Source organism: Megascapheus bottae, chromosome 18 (genome assembly GCF_031878675.1).
Source record: "Megascapheus bottae isolate mThoBot1 chromosome 18, mThoBot2.hap1, whole genome shotgun sequence".
NCBI lineage: Eukaryota > Metazoa > Chordata > Mammalia > Rodentia > Geomyidae > Megascapheus > Megascapheus bottae.
This window is the reverse complement of record NC_143526.1, coordinates 40,659,203-40,680,202: the sequence shown is the minus strand read 5'-3', so window position 1 is coordinate 40,680,202 and position 21,000 is coordinate 40,659,203. Positions and strand designations below refer to the sequence as shown.

At 53.1% G+C, this 21,000-nt stretch overlaps 1 protein-coding gene across 1 annotated transcript; it reads left to right on the top strand.

Moving 5' to 3' along the window:
• The first annotated feature begins 906 nt into the window (after positions 1-906).
• Positions 907-19,635, top strand: Ube2v1 (ubiquitin conjugating enzyme E2 V1). The gene is made up of 4 exons (XM_090352516.1): positions 907-1,001; positions 10,352-10,500; positions 18,371-18,496; positions 19,310-19,635. Exons 1-4 carry the CDS (start codon positions 980-982, stop codon positions 19,454-19,456), a joined length of 444 nt encoding a protein of 147 aa, XP_090208642.1. The 5' UTR covers positions 907-979; the 3' UTR covers positions 19,457-19,635.
• The last annotated feature ends 1,365 nt before the right edge of the window (positions 19,636-21,000 follow it).

The window sequence follows — 21,000 nt, the reverse complement described above, 5'->3', positions numbered from 1 at the left end:
CTCAGGCTCTGAGTTCAAGTCCCAGGACTGGCAACAACAACAACAACAACAACAACAAGTCCTAAATGGAGGGCGGGGAGGGGAGCGGGAGCGCAGCGCAGGTACTCCACGGGCTTTCCAGAGCCAGTGTCCACCCAGGAGAGGCGCCGTATGGCCCAGGTGCAGGGCATCCTAGAGACGCGCCAGACCTCTGAAGGCCACGGCCCCTTGAGGGAGGATCAGGACAAAGGCCAGGAGGGGGTTCACAGGCCTGTGGGCATCCATCCTGGTTTGCTGGACGCTCGCTCTCGGTGGACGATCCCTGCAACCGGCTTACACTCTGGCCTTTGTGCAGAGATGGACACGGCAAGACGGCTTTGGCTGGAGAGGGGCCGAGGCTCGCCGCGCGGGGCGCTTCGTTCCGGCCCTGCCTCTCCTCTGCCGGGGCTGGGGTGGCTCCGAACCCCTCCCTCCAACACGCTCACCCCGTGTCCAGGTCCTGGCTGGGCGTCCAGCGCTCCGCCGCCCGGGCCTCGGCTGCTCTCCTGCCGCGGCCGGCTCCGAACCGCAGCCCTCGGGCCCCACGCCCGGGGCCCGGCTCGCGTTCCCGCCGACACTCATCGCAGGCCGGTCCGCGGGACCGCGGCGCGGCAGCCGGCCTCGTCTCCTTCGCAGCACGCGGGCTCGGGGGCCCCGCCGCCTCCCGTCCGCCTCAGCACGAGGCCTGCGCCCGGAGGGGGGCAGGCCGAGGACCCGGAGGACCGCGGAGGGGGCCGGGCTCTCCAGCCCCCGCGCGCCCGGCCCCTCCGCCGCCGCCGCCCGGCGTCCCGGCCCCGCGGCCCCGCGCGCGCCGGCGCTTCCGGTCTCAGGCCGCGCAGAGAAACCCCTTCCGGTCCGGGGCCGGCGGCGGCGTCTGCGCGTGCGCACGCGCGTGCGCGCCGCAGCCCGGGGACGCCGGGGGGTGAAGAAGGGGCCGGCCTTCGAACGACAGCGACGCAAGATGGCAGCCACCACAGGCTCGGGTGAGCGGGGGCGGCGGGCCCGGCGGGCCGGCGGGGCACGGGCCGGGTTGGGACCCGGCCTCTGCCGATGCCTTTGCAGCGAGGCCGGCGGCCCCGCGCCAGCCTCGGACGGCCGGGCTCCGCGCGGCAGGCCGGCGGGGAGGAGCCGGCGGCGGCCGGAAGCGCGGGCGGGGGCCGCAGGGCCGGGGCGGGGGGCGGCGCGGCGGGGTCCCGGGGCTCCGGGCGGCCCGGGCGGGGCCGGGGTGAGGGGTCCGGGACGCCGGCTCCGGAGGTTCCAGAGCCGCCCGGGCGGGGGGGAGGCGGGGTCCGGGCGGCTCCTCCCCGCGGCGGGGGCGCGCGGGAGGGAGGCCGGGCCGGGGCCCCGGCGGGCGGCGGGCGGCGGGGCGGCCCGGGCGGGGGCCGCGGGGCGCGAGGCCGCGGCGGCCTCTCTCGGAGGGGGACCCGAGCCCGCCCTGGCGAGGGCCTTGGGGTGGAAGCCGCCGCGCACACCGGCGGCGCCGGGGACCGGGCGGCCCCGCTCCCTGCCCCCTCCCGGGGAGCTGGGGGGCCCGCTCCGCCCCGCAGCCCGGGTCTCGAGCAGGGCCGACCCCACACAGGGTGTGTCCCCTCGACCAGGGACCCTGGGCACGCTCAGCCGCGGTCCGTGGGGGGCGGGCTGGTGGCCCTGGAGGGCCGCGTTTCCCGGATGTGGCCCCTCGGTAGTGGGTGGGAATGCAGTGCCCGAAGTGACCCGCTGCCGAATGCCGGTTCCTCGCAAACGGCGGGATCTTCCTGGAGCCCAGCCCGGCCTGCACGCCCGACTTGAACTGTGGTTCCAGACACGGTGGTGCTGAGTCAGCTCACCGGGAGACCCTGCCCCGGACACTCCCAGCAGGCAGAGCTGTGGTTGGGGCTCCGGGAATGGGCACAGCGTCTGCCGCGGCTACTGTTAGGATGGTGGTCCAGTCAGCCCTGTTCACAGTCGTGTCAGCATCTTCTATCTGGTTTAACAGCTACCTACTTCTTTTCTCTTGAGGCCCCGCCAGTCGAGTGTGCTCCCTAAGTACTTTTAGGGGGTGTCAGGAGCTAACAAGACAGACTTGATGGGGCCTTAAAGTGGGCTTCCTGAAACCTGCGTCTGTTCTCAATAGACACTGAATGAAAGCCATTATGTCTGTGGTACATAACAAGGAAAGTGAACCCATCCTGCTCTTTTGAGTTTTCATTCAGGTCTGGGAGAAAGCTGCTGAGGGTTTAAGTCTGGAAAGGTGGTCCAGGGAAGAGGGCTTTTGATAAGACAGATGATGGATTGGCCCAGCCCTGCAGCAGGTGTCACAAACAAGAAGTGTCATTGTCAAGAGCGGGGGTCCTGCGGTAGGTAGGGTGTAGCTTGGCCTGAGTCCTTTGAGCATGAGGAAGATTTCTTAAGGAGATGAGTTGAAGAGGTGTGGCTTTGGATTTTATAATACAGGGGAAGTTGCTGGACTAGTGAGTGACTGGAGTGAAGTAAGCATTCTTTGGTATGTGTTGGATAAATGAATGAATGACTAGATAAGTAGATGCATACATACATGCACACACAAAGTCCTTAGTGGATTAAACTGAAGGGAGTCTTTGGGCCCCTTTTTCTCTTGACTCTTGGGAAGCCTTTGTGGTACGCTCAGGATCAGCTTGATTCATCTGTGAGCCCTCTAGTTTCTAGAAGGCTGAACTTGGTCTGTGGTCATGGCTGTGGTTTCACCTGCACCAGTCCTGCACAAACCATACAAAGTGGATTCGTGAGAAGCCTTGCCATCACCAAGATGCCCATGCAATGACCAGTGGCTTCCTCCTGCCTTATCCAGGACTGTAGGACCTCGCGCAGTACCTTGGCTGCCAAGGCCTCCCTCTCGCCCAGCACCCCATGGCAGGCAGCGCTGGCTGCCGTGGTGTGAATTTGCATAGGCGTGCTCCCCTTCTGCACACTGCCAGCTTGCTTATGGATGGAGATGAAGTGGGCTTCTCTTCCCATTCAAGAGCATCCCAGAGAAGGCTGAAGCTGTAGTTACTGATGTTGTTTCCTTTCAGAACTATCTTGGGCCTGGATTTAAGAGGTCTGCTTCACTGTGTGGCTAGCAGGGAGTCAGAAGAGGGTTGGAGCTGGGGCATGGGTCTTGCTCTTTGTGATACTAATCTCCTTACACCTTCAGGGGAACTTCCAAACCACTCTTCCTTCTCCCCCTCCCCCCTCTCTGTTTCCCTCTCCTTTTCCTTCTCTGGTGAATTGTAACCCTTCAGTGTCCGGTCGTGAGAAACACAAATCCCCTGCTTTATCCTGAAGAGCACACAGAACAGCCCTCTGGCCTCCCAGCCACCCCATCCAGCTGCGCAATGAGCACCCAGGAGATGGGAGGTGCCCCAGAGAAGAGTCAGGTGCCCAGGGAGAAGCATTGGTCACACAGGAACCAGGGCTCCCTGCTCCAGGGTGTTAGCTAGGAGAGAGAGACCCAGAGGATTTTGGCATGTGCCATAGTAAGTCTTGGTGAGAGAGGAAACTTAATGAAAAGTTCCATTACCCAACTCAACACCCCTTTCGGGAGACCTGGCCTTTTGGATAATGTTCTGTCTACTTACTGGAAGGGAAGTTGTAGCTCCTTCCTTCCTACCTTCCTACCTACCTACCTATCTACCTACAACCAGCAAGCCACATTCTAGCACGTGGTCTGTTTTTTTTACAGATGATCTTATAACCCACACCTGCTGGGCTTGGGACCTCTGCATGTCTTGCATAAAGGAAATTCTGGTCCTTATTTATGTGCCAGTCCTCAGACCTCTTACTTGCACATTGTGGCTTACAGAGTGCTGGCTGCTGTGTTAACTATGTCATCTCACTTCTTGTTGAACCTTTTGAGGCAGATGCCTGCTGGAAAGATGAGGAACAGTCCTTCTGTGGAGACGTGATCAGCTTGAGGCCAGAGTTCAGGGCTGGGCCTGTGGGGCCCCAGGACAAGTATGGATGGTCAGTGTCTTCCAGCTCCTGCCTTGGCCGTTGACACTCTCAGGAGATAGTGGAGTCTCTGCATACCTCCACACCTCACCCTAGCACAAGTCTTGCAGGCATGACCCCAAAGAGCACTCAGATCACCCTGTGTCTCATTGCTGAGGGCCCAGGCTCATCAGAGTGATCTAGCCCCTTTCCCTTCTATTTTCTGGAGCAGACACGATATCAGAGCCTGGCTGGTCCCTCTGGAAATCCTCTCTCTCCACATCAAGATCAGTTCTGTCTGTGGTCCTGCTGCCGTGTAGTAGCACACACAGTCTGGCCCATCTGCCCCTGCTGGCAGGACCCTGTGCTGAGGACTGTTTCCTTTCTTCAGGGGTGGCCCCTAGAAGGGCCATTTTGACATCTCACCTCCAGAGTGCCTCACCTCATGGGTACAGGTTTCCATTTGAAGTTGCTAGTGTTTTCCCTGGGTTGTCTGCTTTGTACTGGACTGCATTCAGTTCCTCTCTGCCCTGTACCCAGCAAAATCCCTGTCAGAATGTTGCAGGTCTCCCTTTGTTTAGCCACATATATAAATTTGAGAGTAGATAAACATTTCAGTAAAGGAAATATGGGGGCTCTCTGTCCGAGACCTCACTGTATCCCCTTTCCTTCTACCCCATTAGGAGGTGTGATTCTTAGCTGTGGTCACCTGTCCTACCAGCAGAGATGCTGGTGGTATCACAGCTTTTCACTAGCTGTTGGTTGTCATATTGGGCTGCATGGAGACACAGACTCTGCCAGGGTGCCGTGGGGCCTGTTACCAAGGTTGCTGCTTTGTGGCCATGAGTTCCCCATCAGATGTTTGTTTTTTTGGGTGTGTGTGTGTGTGTGTGTGTGTGTGTGTGTGTGTGTGTGCTGGGGCTTGAACTCAGCCTGGGGATGCTGTCCCTATCTTTGAGCCAAGCCCCACTTCCCATTTTCTAGAGATTAATTGGAGACAGAAGTTTCAGGTCCTTTGGTGCCCAGGCTGGCTTTGAATCTTGATCTTCAGGTCTCAGCCTCCAGAGTAGCTAGGATGACAGGCGTGAGCCACCACCCCGCCCTATCAGATGTTTTAAAGGACTTCCCCCTCCCCGCCTTTCTTGGACGCTAATATCTAGCTGCATATTCCAGACAGGCCTTAAACTTGAGATCCTGCCTTACCTAGGTCCTTGTGTGCACCTCCAGCTTCCAAAATTCGTTTTTTTGTTTGTTTGTTTTTTGTTTTTGCCAGTCCTGGGGATTGAACTCAGGACCTGGGCACTGTCCTTGGATACTTTTTGCTCAAGGCTAGAGCTCTGCCACTTGAGCCACACACTGCACCTCTTGTGGCTTTTTCTGTATATGTGGTACCGAGGCTTTGTGCATGCTAGGAGAACACTCTACCACTAAGCTATGCACCCAGCCCCTCAAAATCCTTTTTGTACCACAAACATTTGAATGTGTTGCTGTGCTTTTGATTGTTATATCGAAGTATCGTATTAAGACATGGAGTAAAACTATCAGACCAGCCTTTTGAACCTACCTGTCAGAGCTTTCTTTGTAATATCCTGCACATGCTTTATATTTAACCAAGAAAATAACAGGCTGACTTCCCGCCCCCCCCCCCCTTTTTTTTTTTGGTCAGTCCTGGGCTTGAGCTCAGAGCCTGAGCACTGTCCTTGGACTTTCTCATGGCTAGAGCTCTACCACTTCGGCCTCAGCACCACTTCCGGCTTTTTTCTATGTATGTGGTACCAAGAAAACAAATCCAGGTCTTCATGATTGCTAGGTGAGCACTCTACCACTAGGCTAAATGCCAAGCCCCTTTCTCCTCTCTTTGTACTGGTTCTGGGACAGGATCTGGATGCCATCACTGAGGGTTAATGCTCACAGCTAGTGCTCTACCACTTGAGCCACAATTTCACTTCTGCTTCTTTTTGGTGCTTAATTTTGGAGATAACAGTCTCGTAGACTTCCTGCCCTGGCTGGCGTTGAACCACAATCCTCAATCTCTGTTTCCTGAGTATCTAGGATTATAGAAATGAGCCAGTGATTCCTGGTCCATAGTTAATTTAATAGTCACAGCCTATTTAGTTGCACTTATTGTTGGATAGTCTTCCTGTACACTGCTAGGGATTAAAAACAGAACAGAACTTGTAGCTCCCCTAGCTTTGCAGGCTTGATATGAGTTTGGTTTCCCTGGGCTGCATTTTACATTATTCTTCCAGCTTGTTTCAGCGTCAGAGACACAGGGAGTCAAGAATCTCAACATTTGGGTTAAGAGGAGTAAGACATGCTGATAGGGAGCTTTTTTTTTTTTTTTGCCAGTCCTGGGCTTGAATTCAGGGCCTGGGCTTTCTCAAGGCCAGCTTCTTTGCATGTGGTACCAAGGAATCGAGCCTGGGTCTTTGTGCATGCTAGGCAAGCACTCTACCAGTAGGCTCCTGGTATGGGGCTTTGTGATCAACTCTGCTTCTGTTCTTTGACATAGGTGGACTTCATTATTCCTGGATTGAGCTGTCATGATTTTCAATTTCCCTTCTCCCATTTGGCTGTGACTAATTTATCCTTAGACCAGCAGATCTTCAGCTCCATCCATACCTAGATTTATGTCTCTCGGTGGACACCAATCTGAAATTCCAGAACTAAGAGCTCTTCAGATAGAACTATCCTTTGCTTTGAAGAAAGTGTTGATATAGCCTGGTGTGATGGCTCACACCTGTAATCCTAGCTACTCAGAAGGGTGAGATCTGAGGATCAAGGTTCAAAGCCAGCCCGGACATAAAAGGACCTTAACCTCTAGAAAACAGGAAGTGGGGTTTAGCTCAAGGGTAGGGTGGTAACCTTGAGCTGAAGAGCTCAGGGACAGTGCCCAGGCCAGTTCAAGCTCCATGACCTACAAAAGAAAAGAAAAAAAGAGAAAGTGTTGATATACTAACTTCATATTCAGCCTCTCTGGTGGTTTAGAGTGGGGTTTTTTGGGGGGGTGGATTGAAACCAGGCGTGGGTATTGTCCTTGAGCCTCTTTGTACCCAAGACTAGTACTCTACCACTTGAGCCACAGCACCATTACTGGCTTTTTCTGAGTAGTTATTGGAGAATTTCATGGACTTCTCTTCCTGGTCTGTCTGTGAACCACAGTCCTCAGATCTCATCCTCCTGAGTAGCTAGGATTGCAGGTGTGAGCCACCACGCCCAGCTTAGAATGGATCTTACAAGTTAAAGTTAATTTTATAGTGGTGTCGTTTGGGTAATAAGCCAGGATTTTTTTGTTGTTGTTGTTGTTTGTGTTTTGTTTTTGGCCAGTCCTGGGGCTTATTGGTTTCTGGTTGGGTCAAGCTAAGAACGTTAAAGAGCCCTGGGCTTTATTCCCCATGCTAAACCTTTTGATAGTCCCTATGAGCTCCCTTTTCAGCTGGCTTTTTAGAAATCAGAGTAGGACTTAGTGACAGTGAGGGCCAGCCATTGGGAAGGAATGTCCCTGGCTAATTTCCACCATTGACTCAATGGGTGGGTCATTGCTCATGTGGCAGTGAGTGAAACAGGTGGAATCTGTCCTTGGTCAGCTGATCAGGAGGGAGGAGATGCCCAAGGTGAGAGGTAAGTGGTGAGCAGAGTTGAGGGGACGTAGCTGGTGGCTGTGGAAGGAATCATGTTTGGATCTTAAGAGCTGCAAGACTTGGAAATTCTGGCATGGCTAGGGGTTGCAGCAAAGCAGGATCTTTAGAAATGACTGGCCAAGCAGGGCCAAGAGGTGTGTGTGTTGGTGGGGGGGGCGGGTTATGCCTTGCTACAGTGAGAGTGGGGACTGAGACAGGCCAGGAGAGCTGTGCCACCCAAGGCCTGCAGGAACCCTGGTGTGATCTTGATGTGCTCGTGTTGAAGTGGGTGTGAGACAGGCCCATGCTTCCTCTGGAGAAGGGCTGGAGCAAACCTGTCATTACTGTACCTGACTGCAAATGGATTGTGACACCCCCTACCCCCCATGGACAGGTTGAGACCCTGAACCCAGTGTCCAAGGTCTGGAGTTATAACACAGGAAGCCAGGGAGGTGGCCCAGGAGAACAGACACACTCATTCATGGCCAGGGATAGGATGGGGTTCTCTGGCATGAGTAGCTAGAGTGAATGGGTGAGGGTGGTGAATGGCCAGGAGGCTGCTGGGCCTTGAGCTCTGTGGCTCTGAGGACTGGGGCGTGAAGGTACAGGCTGGTAAAGGAGGGTTTGCTTGTGTTCAGTTTTCTGCTGGATGAGACAGCTGGCAGAGAAGCTCAGTAGCACACATGCAGCTTGTCAGCAAGAAGCCCCAGTGCACTCCAGGCCTGCCTTACCTCAGTTACTCTCCTTGTCACAAGCACAGGCAAGGCTGGTGGCCCTGTGTGACTGCACTCAGCTAAGTTGCTAGGAAGAGGTGGACATGGGGATGGGGAAATGGTGGAGCACTTGCCTAGATTGTGCATGTCAGTGTTCTTAACTTTCCATACGAAGCTAAGTTTTCTCTGTGTGTGTGTGTGTGTGTGTGCGCGCGCACGCGCGCACGCGCATGTGTATGCATGTATGCATGTGTGCCTGCACATATGCGGATGTTATGTGGGTGTAGTCATAGGGCTTGAACTCGGCCTGAGTGCTGTCTCTGAGCTCTTTCGCTCAAAGCAGCACTCTACCACTGAGTCACAGCTCCACTTCCAGTTTTCTGGTGGCTGGAGATAAAGAGCCTCATGGCCTTTCCTGCTCAGACTGGTTTTGAACCACAGTCTTCAGATCTCAGCTTCCTGAGTAGCTACGATTCCAGGCATGAGCCACCAGGGCCCGACTTAGATTTTAGATTTCTCTAAACTATGCATATACTTCGTTTGTAAAGTATGCGTGCATATTTGTGGAGCTACTATAACCTTTACTGTGACCTGTCTCTTCCCTCTACCTTTTTAGGTGTCAGTACTGGGGCTTGAACTCATAGCCTGGATGGTGTCCCTTAGCTTTATCACTTCAGCTGCCACTGTTCCATTTGGTAGGCCCCTGTCTGCACAGCCTGTGGACTTAGACCTCTGAGACATTTGGTGCCATGCACATCTATCACCATTACCACTAGCCACCTGGCTCAACCTGCCTTGACTTTTGAATTACTGTGGCTGCTTTGCCTGGCTGTCCATCCTGCACTGTCCACACTGCATACCAAAGGCCAAGGGACCCTGAGTTGTGAAACTTGGTTCAAAACTCCAGTAGCAAGCAAGCTGGGCGTGGTGGCTCACGCCTGTCATCCTAGCTACTCTGGAGGCTGAGATCTGAGGATCAAAGTTCAAAGCCAGCCTGCACAAAAGGACCTGAGACTCTTATCTCCAAATAACCTACAGAAAACTGGAAGTGGGGCTTGGCTCAAGGGTAGGGTGGTAGCCTTGAGCTGAAGAGCTCAGGGACAATGCCCAGGCCCAGGGGTAGAGCCGTAGTCTTGAGCTGAAGAAAGAGCTCAGGGACAGCACCCAAGCCAAGTTCAAGCCCATGACCCACCCAAAAAAAAAAAAAAAAAAAAAAAGGCTGCAGTAGCTCCTGTCACTTGGAAAACACAGAATTCCTGATCTGCTTCTGCCTTATGTCATGTCATGTACCATAGCATCCTTCCTGCTGTTGTCCCCACCTCAGGCCCACTCCCTCCGTCCCATTGTAACACACCCCCTCCCTCCTGGCTCTCTAGGCCTCGCTGCTGCACCTCCCCCACTCCCATGATGCACTGTAGTACTCCATGAGGCAGGCACTGTCTCTTAGTGCCAGAGAAGGGTCAGATCTATTCCCATTGGATTAATGTGCTCAGTCACCCTCCCCTGCATCCTGTGCTGCATCCTGCTTGCTTCTAGAGCCTGCCCAGAGGGGACTTGGCATGAGGCCAGGTGAGCTGGTAGCCCATCAGGATACATAGAGTGTGGTGCAGGTGCCAGGGAAGTGGGAGGCCAGCAGAGTGACTAGGAATGGTGTCCGATGCCCAGACCCAGGAGAAAGTGGCCTCCTATGTTCCTACAACCCAGGGCCAGGCTCTCGACCAAACTGAGTTTTGTGACCTGCAGTTGGACTGCATATTCCTGCCTTGCTTTCGTGAGCATCTGTCTGCCGTATCTGTCTATGCCTCAGATGTGGGTACTCAGAAATATACTAGAAAGAGCCCTGCTCCAGGGCACAGCGATGGTGGCAGGTATCACACAAGCTGAGCCAAGCAGCCTGCGGCGTGGGGACACTTCATGGTGGAATGCTCTGGCCACTTCTCGAAGCTTTGTGGGCAGCACAGTGTTGGTGTGTACACTGTGGCATGGTCTCAGATGCCATACCCAGCAGCTAGCTCTGGGCTGTGGAGTTTCTTGGAGTTGCCAGCATCTTTAATTTCTTTCCATTTATTTTAGGAGTAAAAGTCCCTCGTAATTTCCGCCTGTTGGAAGAACTGGAAGAAGGCCAGAAGGGAGTAGGAGATGGCACAGTTAGCTGGGGTCTGGAAGATGACGAAGACATGACCCTTACCAGATGGACAGGGATGATAATTGGGCCTCCAAGAGTAAGCGTCGAGCTGCGGCTATAAATGTCAATGTCTTACATGCACTGTGCCTCCTTTACCCTGGGCGCCTGTCCCGGACACACCCATGCTATACTTTCCCACATGTGCCTGCTCTGTTTGAGCACTTTCACTGTGTGTATTTGAGCCTCCTCTGATGCTGTTTAAGGCCTCGAATGGTAAGCAACCTGCCCGTGAAGACTCTCTGTGAAATTCCATGACCGTGTAGACCACGGCCCAAGGCCACTGTGCCCTCAGTGTAGTTTAGAGCAAAGCTAGGCAACCCATCACCTGAGTGCCAGGTGCAGGCAGGGGCCAGGGGCTGGCAGAGCTGCCACCAGGCACAAGGTGAATGAACCTGAAGAGGATGGCTGCGCCCTGTGTTCTCTGTCCACTCTTTCGTAGTGTCCCAACTCACTGCAGCCAGGGCCTACAGCGGTCAGCCTGCTGGCCCCAGGAAGTGTCACTTGCTTCCCACAGTGTCCTGTCACTGGCGTTCTGCTGGGTCCCAGCATTCCCTGTGACAGATGAAAGGCAGACTAGAGTGTGCTCACTTGCCCAGTGTCACGTAGCCAGCACGGTGTTCTAGCTCACCTCGGCACACTGCCGGCTTTACAAGCAAATTGTGGCTATGCTTTCCTGTCACCATTGTGGAATGACCCACAGGCCACAGGGGAGATTCCTGGGTGAACTTGTAGCATGGGAGACCCTGCCTGGGGGCACACTTGCTTCCGGTCTAACAAGCTTTGTTCCTTCCTGGGGTTGCTGGCTAGTGCAGAGTGTGGTCCAGCAATACAGTCTTGGGCTCCATTGTGCCCATCAAGATGGTGTCAGATCTCACATGCCCTTTGACTGCTTGTGCCTTTTTCTGTGGTGGTGCTTACACAGCCGGCTTAGCTGATACTCTACCACTTGAGCCACACCTCGAGCCTGGATGGTTGGTTAGAGGTGAGATTATAGGTGTGGCTTTTGCTTTTCCATGTTGTTTAGGTCACTTCGGCTGCCCAGTAGGTTTGTGTGATGGTGGTGGGTTCTGTTTTTGATCCTTTCTTTCCTGTGAAAACTGGGTTGTTGTGTATCAGTTCAATACCAGTGGCCTCCTTTACGTAGACTATTTCCTTTGCTGACTCTAAAGGTTTTCTTCCTAAGAGAATTACCTTTTGGTTTCTTGAGGGTGAGAACGCCTCTTCCTCCTGACCCCACCCTCACCTGCCCCAACATCTGGAAGAAACTGAGGATGGGACAGGTATTAGCAAATCACTAACCAGCCATTATGCCATGTTGTGAGTGCATGAAATGCCACAGATTGTGAATTTAAAATCCAGAACAGTGAGCCTTTGAGTATGTTAGAAATCTTCTTGTCAGAGCTGGGAGTTTGGCCTAGTGGTAGAGTGCTTGCCTAGCATGCACGAAGACCTGGGTCCGATTCCTCAATACCACATACATAGAAAAAGCCAGAAGTGGTGGTGGCTCAAGTGGTAGAGCGCTAGCCTTGATAAAGTCCAAGGACAGTGCTAAGGCCCTGAGTTCAAACCCCAGGGCTGGAATAAAGACAGGGAGGGAGAGAGAGAGAGAGAAACCTTGTCTACCTAAAACAGCCTCTGTATATCTCTTAACAAGGTTAAGGTCCTGATGGGAAGGCACTTCTCATATCTGGTTTTTTGGTTTGGTTTGGTTTTTAGGCGGGGAGGCGGGAGGGGGGAAGGAGATAGAGTTAGTTTGTGTGTTGCTAGGAATTACAAGATCTTGTGCAGGGCCTGCCTGGAGTGTGGCACTGAAACTGTTGCTGTGGCTCAAGTGGTAGAGCGCTAGCCTTGAGAAAACTCAAGGACAGTGCTTAGGCCCTGAGTTCAAGCCCCCAAAAAAGATCTCGTGCATGCCAGGCAACCTCTGCCTCTGAGCTGTCATTCTAGCTCACGTCTGTTTTGTTTTGAGATGGGGTCTTGATTTGAAGTCCAGGCCGGCCTTGAATTAGGGCTCCTACTGCTGCTACTTTTGCTTTCCAAATGCTGGGATTACAGGAATGTACATATGTAGTAGGAATGTACTGTGCCTGGCTCAAATCTGGATGGGGGGGGGGGCGTTGTTATGTGGCTTTGGGGTTTGAACTCAGGACCTTATTCATGCCGTCAGCTTTCACTTGCTTGGGTGGTGCTCTACCATTTGAGTCACACCTCCCACCCCCCACCCTGATTTGTGCTTAATAATTTGGAGATGGAATGTCCTGCCCTGAGTAGCTAGGATTATAGGTGTGAGTCAACTCTTTTTTTGTTGTTGTTGTTGGTGGTGGTGGTTTGTTTTGTTTTGTTTTGTTTTGTGGGTCATGGGGCTTGAATTTGGACTAGTTGTCCCTGAGCTTTTCAGCTCAAGACTACTGCCCTACCCATGAGCCAAGCCCCGCTTCCCATTTTCTAGAGGTTAATTGGAGATAAGAGTCTCAGGTCCTTTTATGCCTGGGCTGACTTTGAACCTTGATCCTCAGATCTCAGCCTCCTGAGTAGCTAGGATTACAGGCGTGAGCCACTGTGCCCAGCTCTGTTTTTTTTTTTAATAAGAGCTTTATTTATTTATTTATTTTATATTTTTATTGTAATTAATAGAAGGGTTACATGATATTTGCCAGATAAATGGTGCATTAATTCCCATACATTGATACCCTTTCACATGTCTTGGTCCCCATTTCCCTTCCCTCCTCCCCCACCCCTCATCTTGTTTCCCACCCCCCCCCCCCCGTTCCCTATCCAATTTCAGATAACCAAATACAAATATATCTGATATATCAGGTATTTTTTTTTTTGCCAGTCCTGAGACTTGAACTCAGTGCCTAGGCACTGTCCTTGGACGCCTTTTTTTTTTTGCTCAAGGCTAGTGCTCTGCCACATGAGCCTCAGTGCCATTTCCAACTTTTTCTGAGTATGTGGTACCGAGTAATCAGACCTAGGGTTTCATGCATGCTAGGCAAGCGCTCTACTGCTAGGTTACGCTCCCGGCCCAAGAGTTTTATTAAATGTAATTTCAGATTCTAGGATGTCTTTTTGTTTTGTTTTGTTTTGTTTTATAGTGCTATAGTTGGAATCCAGAGCTTTGTGTTTGCACAGGCCAGTCACGTGTTTTGCCACCAAGCGGCTGTTTTATTGAGACAGGATCTCAGTAAGTAGTTGAGCTTGATTTGGGCCTCCTGCGCATGGGGCTGAAGCCATGTCCTAGCACACCTGGCTTAGGATAATCACCTCCCCCTCGCTCGTTCCGCAATATTTCATCACCCCCAGGAGGAACGGCCGCATTAATGGCACTCCCAACCCCTCCAGAAGTGGAGCCTCTGGTCTGCTTTGAGGATGGGGTCAATCTGCCCCTCGCACCGTGCTGGATGGAAGAGTGCAGTGTGGGGTTTGTCATGTCGCCTTTATATAGCACAGCTCACCTTACAGCATCTGTATTCTCTGCAGGGTAAAAAGTGTTGATTTATTCATTACTGGAGATATGCGTGTGTGCACATGTGTGTGTACATACGCTGGTACCTACACATGAACTCAGGGCCTTGAGCTTTTTGTTTGGCTTATTGCTTATGATTGGCACTTACCACTTGAACCATGCCTCCAGCATAATATTTTGCTTGCTAATTGGAGATATTCTCTCAACCTTGTCTTCCCAGGCTTTCGTCAAACCGCAGGTCTCAGCTTCTTAAGTAGCTAAGTAACTATTCCCAGGATGGTTTTATTTGTTTGTTTGTTTGTTTTGCCAGTCCTGGGACTTGAACATTGTCCCTGAGCTCTTCAGCTCCAGGCTAGCACTCTACCTCTTTGAGCCACAGTGGTGGTTAATTAGATAAGAGTTCCTGGGACTTTCGGTGCCACCCCCCTGGGCTGGCTTTGAGCTGTGATCCCTCCTTTTTTGGGGGGGGGGGGGCTGGACACTGTCCCTAAGCTCTTCAGCTCAAGACTACTGCCCTGCCCCTTGAGCCATAGCACCACTTCCCATTTTTCTGGTGGTTAATTTTCTAGTGGAGATAAGAGTCTTATGGACTTTAGTGCCTGGGCTGGCTTTGAACCACAATCCTCAGATCTCAGCCTCCTGAGTAGCTAGGATTACAGTCATGAACCACCACATCTGGCTCTACCTGGGCTTTTTTTTTTTTTTTTAAACATTGTTTTGGGGCTGTGAGTTTGATCTAGTGGTACAGTGCTTGCATGCATGAAGACCCAGGTTCAGTTCCTTGGTACCATATACAAAGAAAAAGCTGGAAGTGGTGCTGTGGCTCAAGTGGCAGAGCTCTAGCCTTGAGAAAGTCGAAGGTCAGTGCTCAGGCCCTGAGTTTAAGTGCCTGGCCTAGGCACTGTCCCTGAGCTGCTTTTGCTCAAGGTTAGCATTCTGCCACTTGAGTCACAGCACCACTTCTGGCTTTTTCTGTTTATGTGGTCCTGAGGAATTGAATTCAGCACTCTACCATGAAGCCACATTCCCAGCTCATTCTCTTTGAGCTAAGAGGCCGTGCCAGTGCGTGTGCAGTGGCCAGCGTGAAGTCTTCCCCAGGTCCTCCAGAGTTGTCATGGCAGCAGTAGTGATAAAGGTGTGGCTCGCTGTGTGTTCATGTGTATTGTTTAATGGTGTGCGTCTAGGCGTCTACAGTCAGCTTCCTAACCTTGGCACTCATCACACCATGGCTGCCAAGGATAGATTTCCCATGAGTGATCTAGTGCTAACTGCCAGTCAGTGGTACTGCACAGCCCGCCTGTTAGTCTCCTACAAGTGCAAGCTTAGACTCTGTGGCCTGGGGTCTGGCTTGCAGGCATGGTTTTTTTGTTTTTGTTTTACTGTTTCTGAATTCAGCCTTTAGATTGCACATGGGAATAAGACCATGGAGTAGTTGTCATTTTGTGTCATGCCTCCCTGTTTATCTTTGTTAGTACAACTAGAAGGAGGGTAGCTTTTCTTGTTTATAGCCAAATAATATTCTATTGTTGCATGCACATGTATCTGTCTTTATCAGTTGGTCTGTTGCTGCCTGGATGGTTCCCAAGTCTTGGCAGATAGCCCCCCCTTCAGGGAGCCCAGGCATACAGGTGACTCCTAGAGAAGCAGCTCTTTTCTTGCCAACACAGTGCCAAGCTAGTCACTCCATGCTGAGGCTGCTCAGGTAGAAGTGGGGCAGAAAGACCCTCTCCCTCCCACAGGGCCCTGCGCCTCACCCCCAGTGTGTTTCCCTGCTCTGCCACTACACCCTGGGCTGGGGCTGGGCGGGGAAGTGAGATGATTGACAGCCTGACTGGGGCATCCCAGCAGGAGGACAGGGCAGTGTGTGAAGGCAGGCCGCTTCCCTTGTATGTTTACTTCAGGAGTCAGGCTGTGGGAGGTGGGTATGGCTGAGGTTGAGTAAAGGAAGAGTGATCAGGGCGGCCTGGCGGTAGTGGAGCCCAGTGGCTGCTAGGATGCCACACTGCATAAAGGCGTGCAAAGGATGGCCAGCCCCTCTCTTTGCCTTCTGCCGAGGTACAGCGGTGGCCTCCAGCCCGCAGCAACTTCCAGTGTCACACTGCCTCATCTGGTCTCCCCACACCTTGAGTTCAGTGCTTTAGGCCCCAGGGTAGTAGGCTTCTGTTTAGCCGCTGGTCCTTCCCCACCTGTACCCACATCTGGGCTGCGTCTAAGCCACGCAGGGCTTCTCAAAGGGCCTGTGTGCACTTTGTGACTGTGTATAATACCACAGGCACACTATCACACTAAGCATTTATTGTTGAGACGGGGTCTCGTTAACTTTCTCTCTTTGAGATCTTCCCTATCTGTTCCAAGAGCTGGGATTGCAGAATGACCCATGACCCAACGTGTGTGTGTGTGTGTGTGTGTGTGTGTGTGTGTGTGTGTGTGTGTGTGTGTGTGTATTGCACAAAGGGATTGCACTGTAGCATTTTCTTTTTTTTTGTTTTTTTGTTTTTTTTGTGTTTTTTTTTTGCCAGTCCTGGGCTTGAGCTCAGGGCCTGAGCACTGTCCTTAGACTTTCTCAAGGCTAGAGCTCTACCACTTGAGCCTCAGCACCACTCCGGCTTTTTTGTATGTATGTGGTACCGAGGAATCGAACCCGGACCTTTGTGCATGCTAGGCAAGCACTCTACCACTAGGCCAAACTCCCGGCCCCGCACTGTAGCATTTTCATATGTACCTAGAGTGCAGTTTGGTGAAATCCCTCACTTTTTTTTCTCTTTGTTTTTGCCAGTCCTGGGCTTGAACTCAGGACCTGAGTGAGGATTACAGGAATGAGCCTGCTTGAATCCCTCACATTTTAAAAGTATTTTCTTTCTTTCTTTCTTTCTCTCTTTTTCTCTCTCTCTCTCTTCCTTTCTTCCTTTCTTTCTTTCTTTCTTTCTTTCTTTTTTCCTTTCTTTCTTTCTTTCTTTCTCTCCTCAGTCATGGAGCATGAACTCTGGGCCACTCTCATTCTACCACTTTAGCCACAGCACCACTTCTGGTTTTCCGAGTATTAATTGGAGATAAGAGTCTCACTGACTTTTTGTGCCCAGGGTTGGCTTTGAACCCTAATCCTCAGATCTCAGCCTCTTGAGTAGCTAGGATTACAGGTGTGATCCGCTGGCGCCAGGCTTAAAAGTACTTTTTTTTTCTTTTTCTTTCTTTCTTTTCTTTTTGAGCTGATCCTAGGGCTTGAACTCATGGTCTGGGCACTTACTGTCCCTGGTCTTTTTTGCTCAAGACTAGCTCTGCTGCTTGAGCCACAGCTCCACTTCTGGTTTTTTGGTTGATAAGAGTCTCACACAGCTTTGGAATGTGGCTTAGTACTAGAGTGCTTGCTAGCATGTGTGAATCTCTGGGTTCAGTTCCTTAGTACCACATACATAGAAAAAAGGCCAGAAACGGTGTTGTTGCTCAAGTGGTAGACTGCTAGCCTTGATTGAGCAAAAGAAGCTCAGGGACAATGCCTAGGCCCTGAGTTCAAGCCCCAGGACTGGCCAAAAAAAAAATCTCATAAACTTTTCTGTTTGGGCTGTCTGTGAACCAGGATCCTCAGATTTCAGCTTCCTGAATAATTAGGGATACAGACATAAGCCACCGGCGCCGGCTAGCACACTGGCTTCTTGGAGGAGGAAGCAGCAGAGGTGGTCTGGGCAAAGCTTCATCTTGGCTGGAGGGCACCCACTAGCCAAGCCTTGCTGTCATCCTGGAGGCCAGGGGCCTGTTAGCTTGTCAAGGCTGACTGTGGGAGTAGGTTCAGAGTGTGTGACTTCCCACCTTGGCTTTGTCATGAAAGGACCAAAAGCCACCTTCTGAGGCCACTAGGTGTCACTCTGTGCACAGAGCAGTTTCCACACATTCGGTCTCAGGAGCACAGGTCACCCTGGAACCTGGTACAGGCTCAAATAGTGACAGGGTGATTTCATGTAGGATAGGAAGTCTAAATCCAGGGTCCTCAGGTATGGGGAACTGGGGTGCTCTGAGCAGGAGGAGCAGCCTGGATGTCTTGGGTGTTTTCCTGGACCTTCATGATTCTCCACAAAGAAGACCATTGGTGGTTTAAGGGTTCCTGCCGTGTAGGCTGAGTCCTTGGCCTTCTACTGAATGGCCATTCTTCATGACTGGCAAAGAGAGAAGCATACCAGGGGTCCCCACTCTGCCCTGTCTCACCACCGTGCTTATGGACCGTGGACTAGCGTTTAGTGCAGGGCCTGTTCCCCTGGCCAGAGGTGGCATTGGAGGGCGAGTGGCCATGCTGAGCATAAAACATGCCCGGTGCCTTCTCCTGGTGTGGGGCGCTCCCACAATGTGGCCACCTGGCCAGGGGGCTGTGCAAGCAGATGGCCTGTGGGTCACGTACACTGTCGTTTTCGTTGTTTGTGATGCCTGACATCTCTGTCTTCTTCTTTTCCAGACAATTTATGAAAACCGAATATACAGCCTTAAAATAGAATGTGGACCTAAATACCCAGAAGCACCCCCCTTTGTAAGATTTGTAACAAAAATTAATATGAACGGAGTTAATAGTTCTAATGGAGTGGTAAGTTGGCTTCGTCTCCACCTCCCTGTCCTCTGGCCGTGCTCTGCCCTCCCGTGGGCTTTGGGCCTGAGCATTCTGCATTGGAGGGGGTGGGCTGTGTCTTAGGCAGGCTTGGCTCTACTGTGTCTCACAGTCATTATGATGTGAGCTCATTCGGTCTTCTCAGCACCCGAGGTAGGATGAGGAAATCGAGACATGGAGGTGAACATGCTTGCCCATGCCTCCTGCTTGTTTAACTCATTTGTATGGGCTGGACAGCTCTAACCAAAAATGTGCTGCAAAATCTCAGACTTGCCAGGCACCAATGGCTCACACCTGCAATCCTAACTACTCAGGAGGCTGAGATCTGAGGATCCTGGTTCAAAGCCAGCTCACGCAGCAACGTTCTTGAGACTTATTTCCAGTAAACTACCAAAATAGCCAGAAGTGAAGGATTGTCTCAAGTAGTAGACACTAGCCGAGAGCATAGAAAGCCTCGGGGACAGGGACAGTGCCTAGGCACAGGTGCCACAGCACGGGCACACATGCAGAAGGCCTAGAACACAGGGCTCTTGCTTTACCGAGCCAGTCTGTGACATATGTGGTTGCCATAGCGACATCCACGGCAAGGGGGTGTTTTTCCCCTGAGCCAGTGAACACTGTTGGGTAGATGGCTCATCCATCCTTTCTCCTGACATTTGGGGCCAGCAGGGCCTCAGCTCCGGTCCTGCTGCAGCTTGGTTCCCAGGGCTGCAGCATGGCTCTGGGGGTGCAGTGGCGGAGCGGCCTTTGCCGAGAGCCCGGGCTCACTGGGATTCTGTTTCCTCTTTGTAGGTGGACCCAAGAGCCATATCTGTGCTAGCAAAGTGGCAGAACTCCTATAGCATCAAAGTCGTCCTGCAAGAGCTCCGGCGCCTAATGATGTCTAAAGAAAACATGAAACTCCCCCAGCCGCCCGAAGGACAGTGTTACAGCAACTAGTTGAGGAAAGCCCCGCCCCTTGATTTCCGGGCCTCCATCCTCCACAGTAGTCAGTTTCTAGATCCGTCTGTAGACCTCCAAGTACTGGAAAGGAAGCTCCCACTCGAGGCAGTTCATCCTAAGATACTGTACATGATACTAATTCTGTCCGTTTGAAATATATGAGTTGTGCTATAACAGACCATCTGTCAATGTAACCACTGTCCTTGCGGGGACCGGACGGCAGCCGAGCTGACCCCGTGCCGACCCCGTGCTGACCGGCGGGCGCAGCAGACTCAACTGTGAACAGACTCGGCACACAATCACTGCTGCTGCGACGCCTGGGGTCCCTGCTCCCCCTCCCCAGTCCTGTCCCTCCCAGCTCTGCCCCCCACTCCTCCCCACCCCACCCTTCATGCTGACACCCCTGAGATATGCTCCCCCTTTCTGTTGTTTCTGTCCCCCATCCCTTCTTGCTGCCACACTGGCGTATGCTCCCCCTCCCCGTCCCCCCTCCTCCTCCATGTGGGCACGCCCAGGGTCTCTACCAGTCCCCCGCTCCCCAGCCCTCCAGCATGGCGGCTCTTTAGAGTAGCAGCAGCCTGCGGGACACATGGTGTGGGGGCTTTGCTTTCCCAGCGCCCCGCCTCCCCTCCAGCCTCACCATGGCCAAAGCAGATTGTAACCCTCCACCCCTCGGAAATGGGCCTTCACTGGGGACTTCAGCGCTGTTCCCGGCTCCTCTCCCCGTGTTGTTGAAGGGTGCCGCTTTCTCCCTCTCCTCAGCTCCTCGCCCTCCCGCACCCCCAGCCGCAGGGGAGGCTAGCCTCTGCTGCCTCCTCTGTCCAGAGCCACCCCGCCCCGTCCTGTCCCGCCCTGCTGCTGTCCTCAGCCGGTGAGGGTGACAGTACCTGGTGACTCACCTGCCAGTGCTCAGAGGCCTTGGGGTGGGGACAGGCCGCAGAAGGCCCTGTAAGCACACGGTCCTCTCCTTCCCAGTCCCTGCTGCGTGGCTTTGAAACGTTGAAGGTTTGCACAGGCCCGCCCTGCCCCTTGCGTCCACCCGACTCATAGTGGAAGCCCCGGCCTGGGCGGACCCCTCCTCCACTGCTGCTCTGGAGACCCTCTGCCGACTTGGTGGGCGCTGGGCAGCGGGGGCCTGGGGCGGGGCCCAGCCCCCCTTTCTGTGTAGGACCACTAATGGCTGGGCAGATGCGAACCGAAATAAAGGCAGTTCATGGTGTTCTGAAGGTGTGTGTTGTGTGACGTCCTCCGACACGGCCGCTGCGGCTCCTGGGCAGCAGCCGATGTTGCTTTGCACGGATCTGGCCGGGAAACCTACGAATTGGGATGAGCACCCTGGAGTGAAGCTGCACGGCCGTGTTCCGGCAGTGGCCTTGGACTGTCACCCTGTTGCTTGGGTGGAAGTAATAAAGTGTGACTTCACATCTAACGCTGTGCCTCCTTCCTCCTGCCATTCCAGGGAAGGGCTTGACATCCGTCCCAAATGCAGGGTCCAGGAAACTGCCAGTGCCCAGTGCCCGTGCCTGGAATCCTAGCTAATT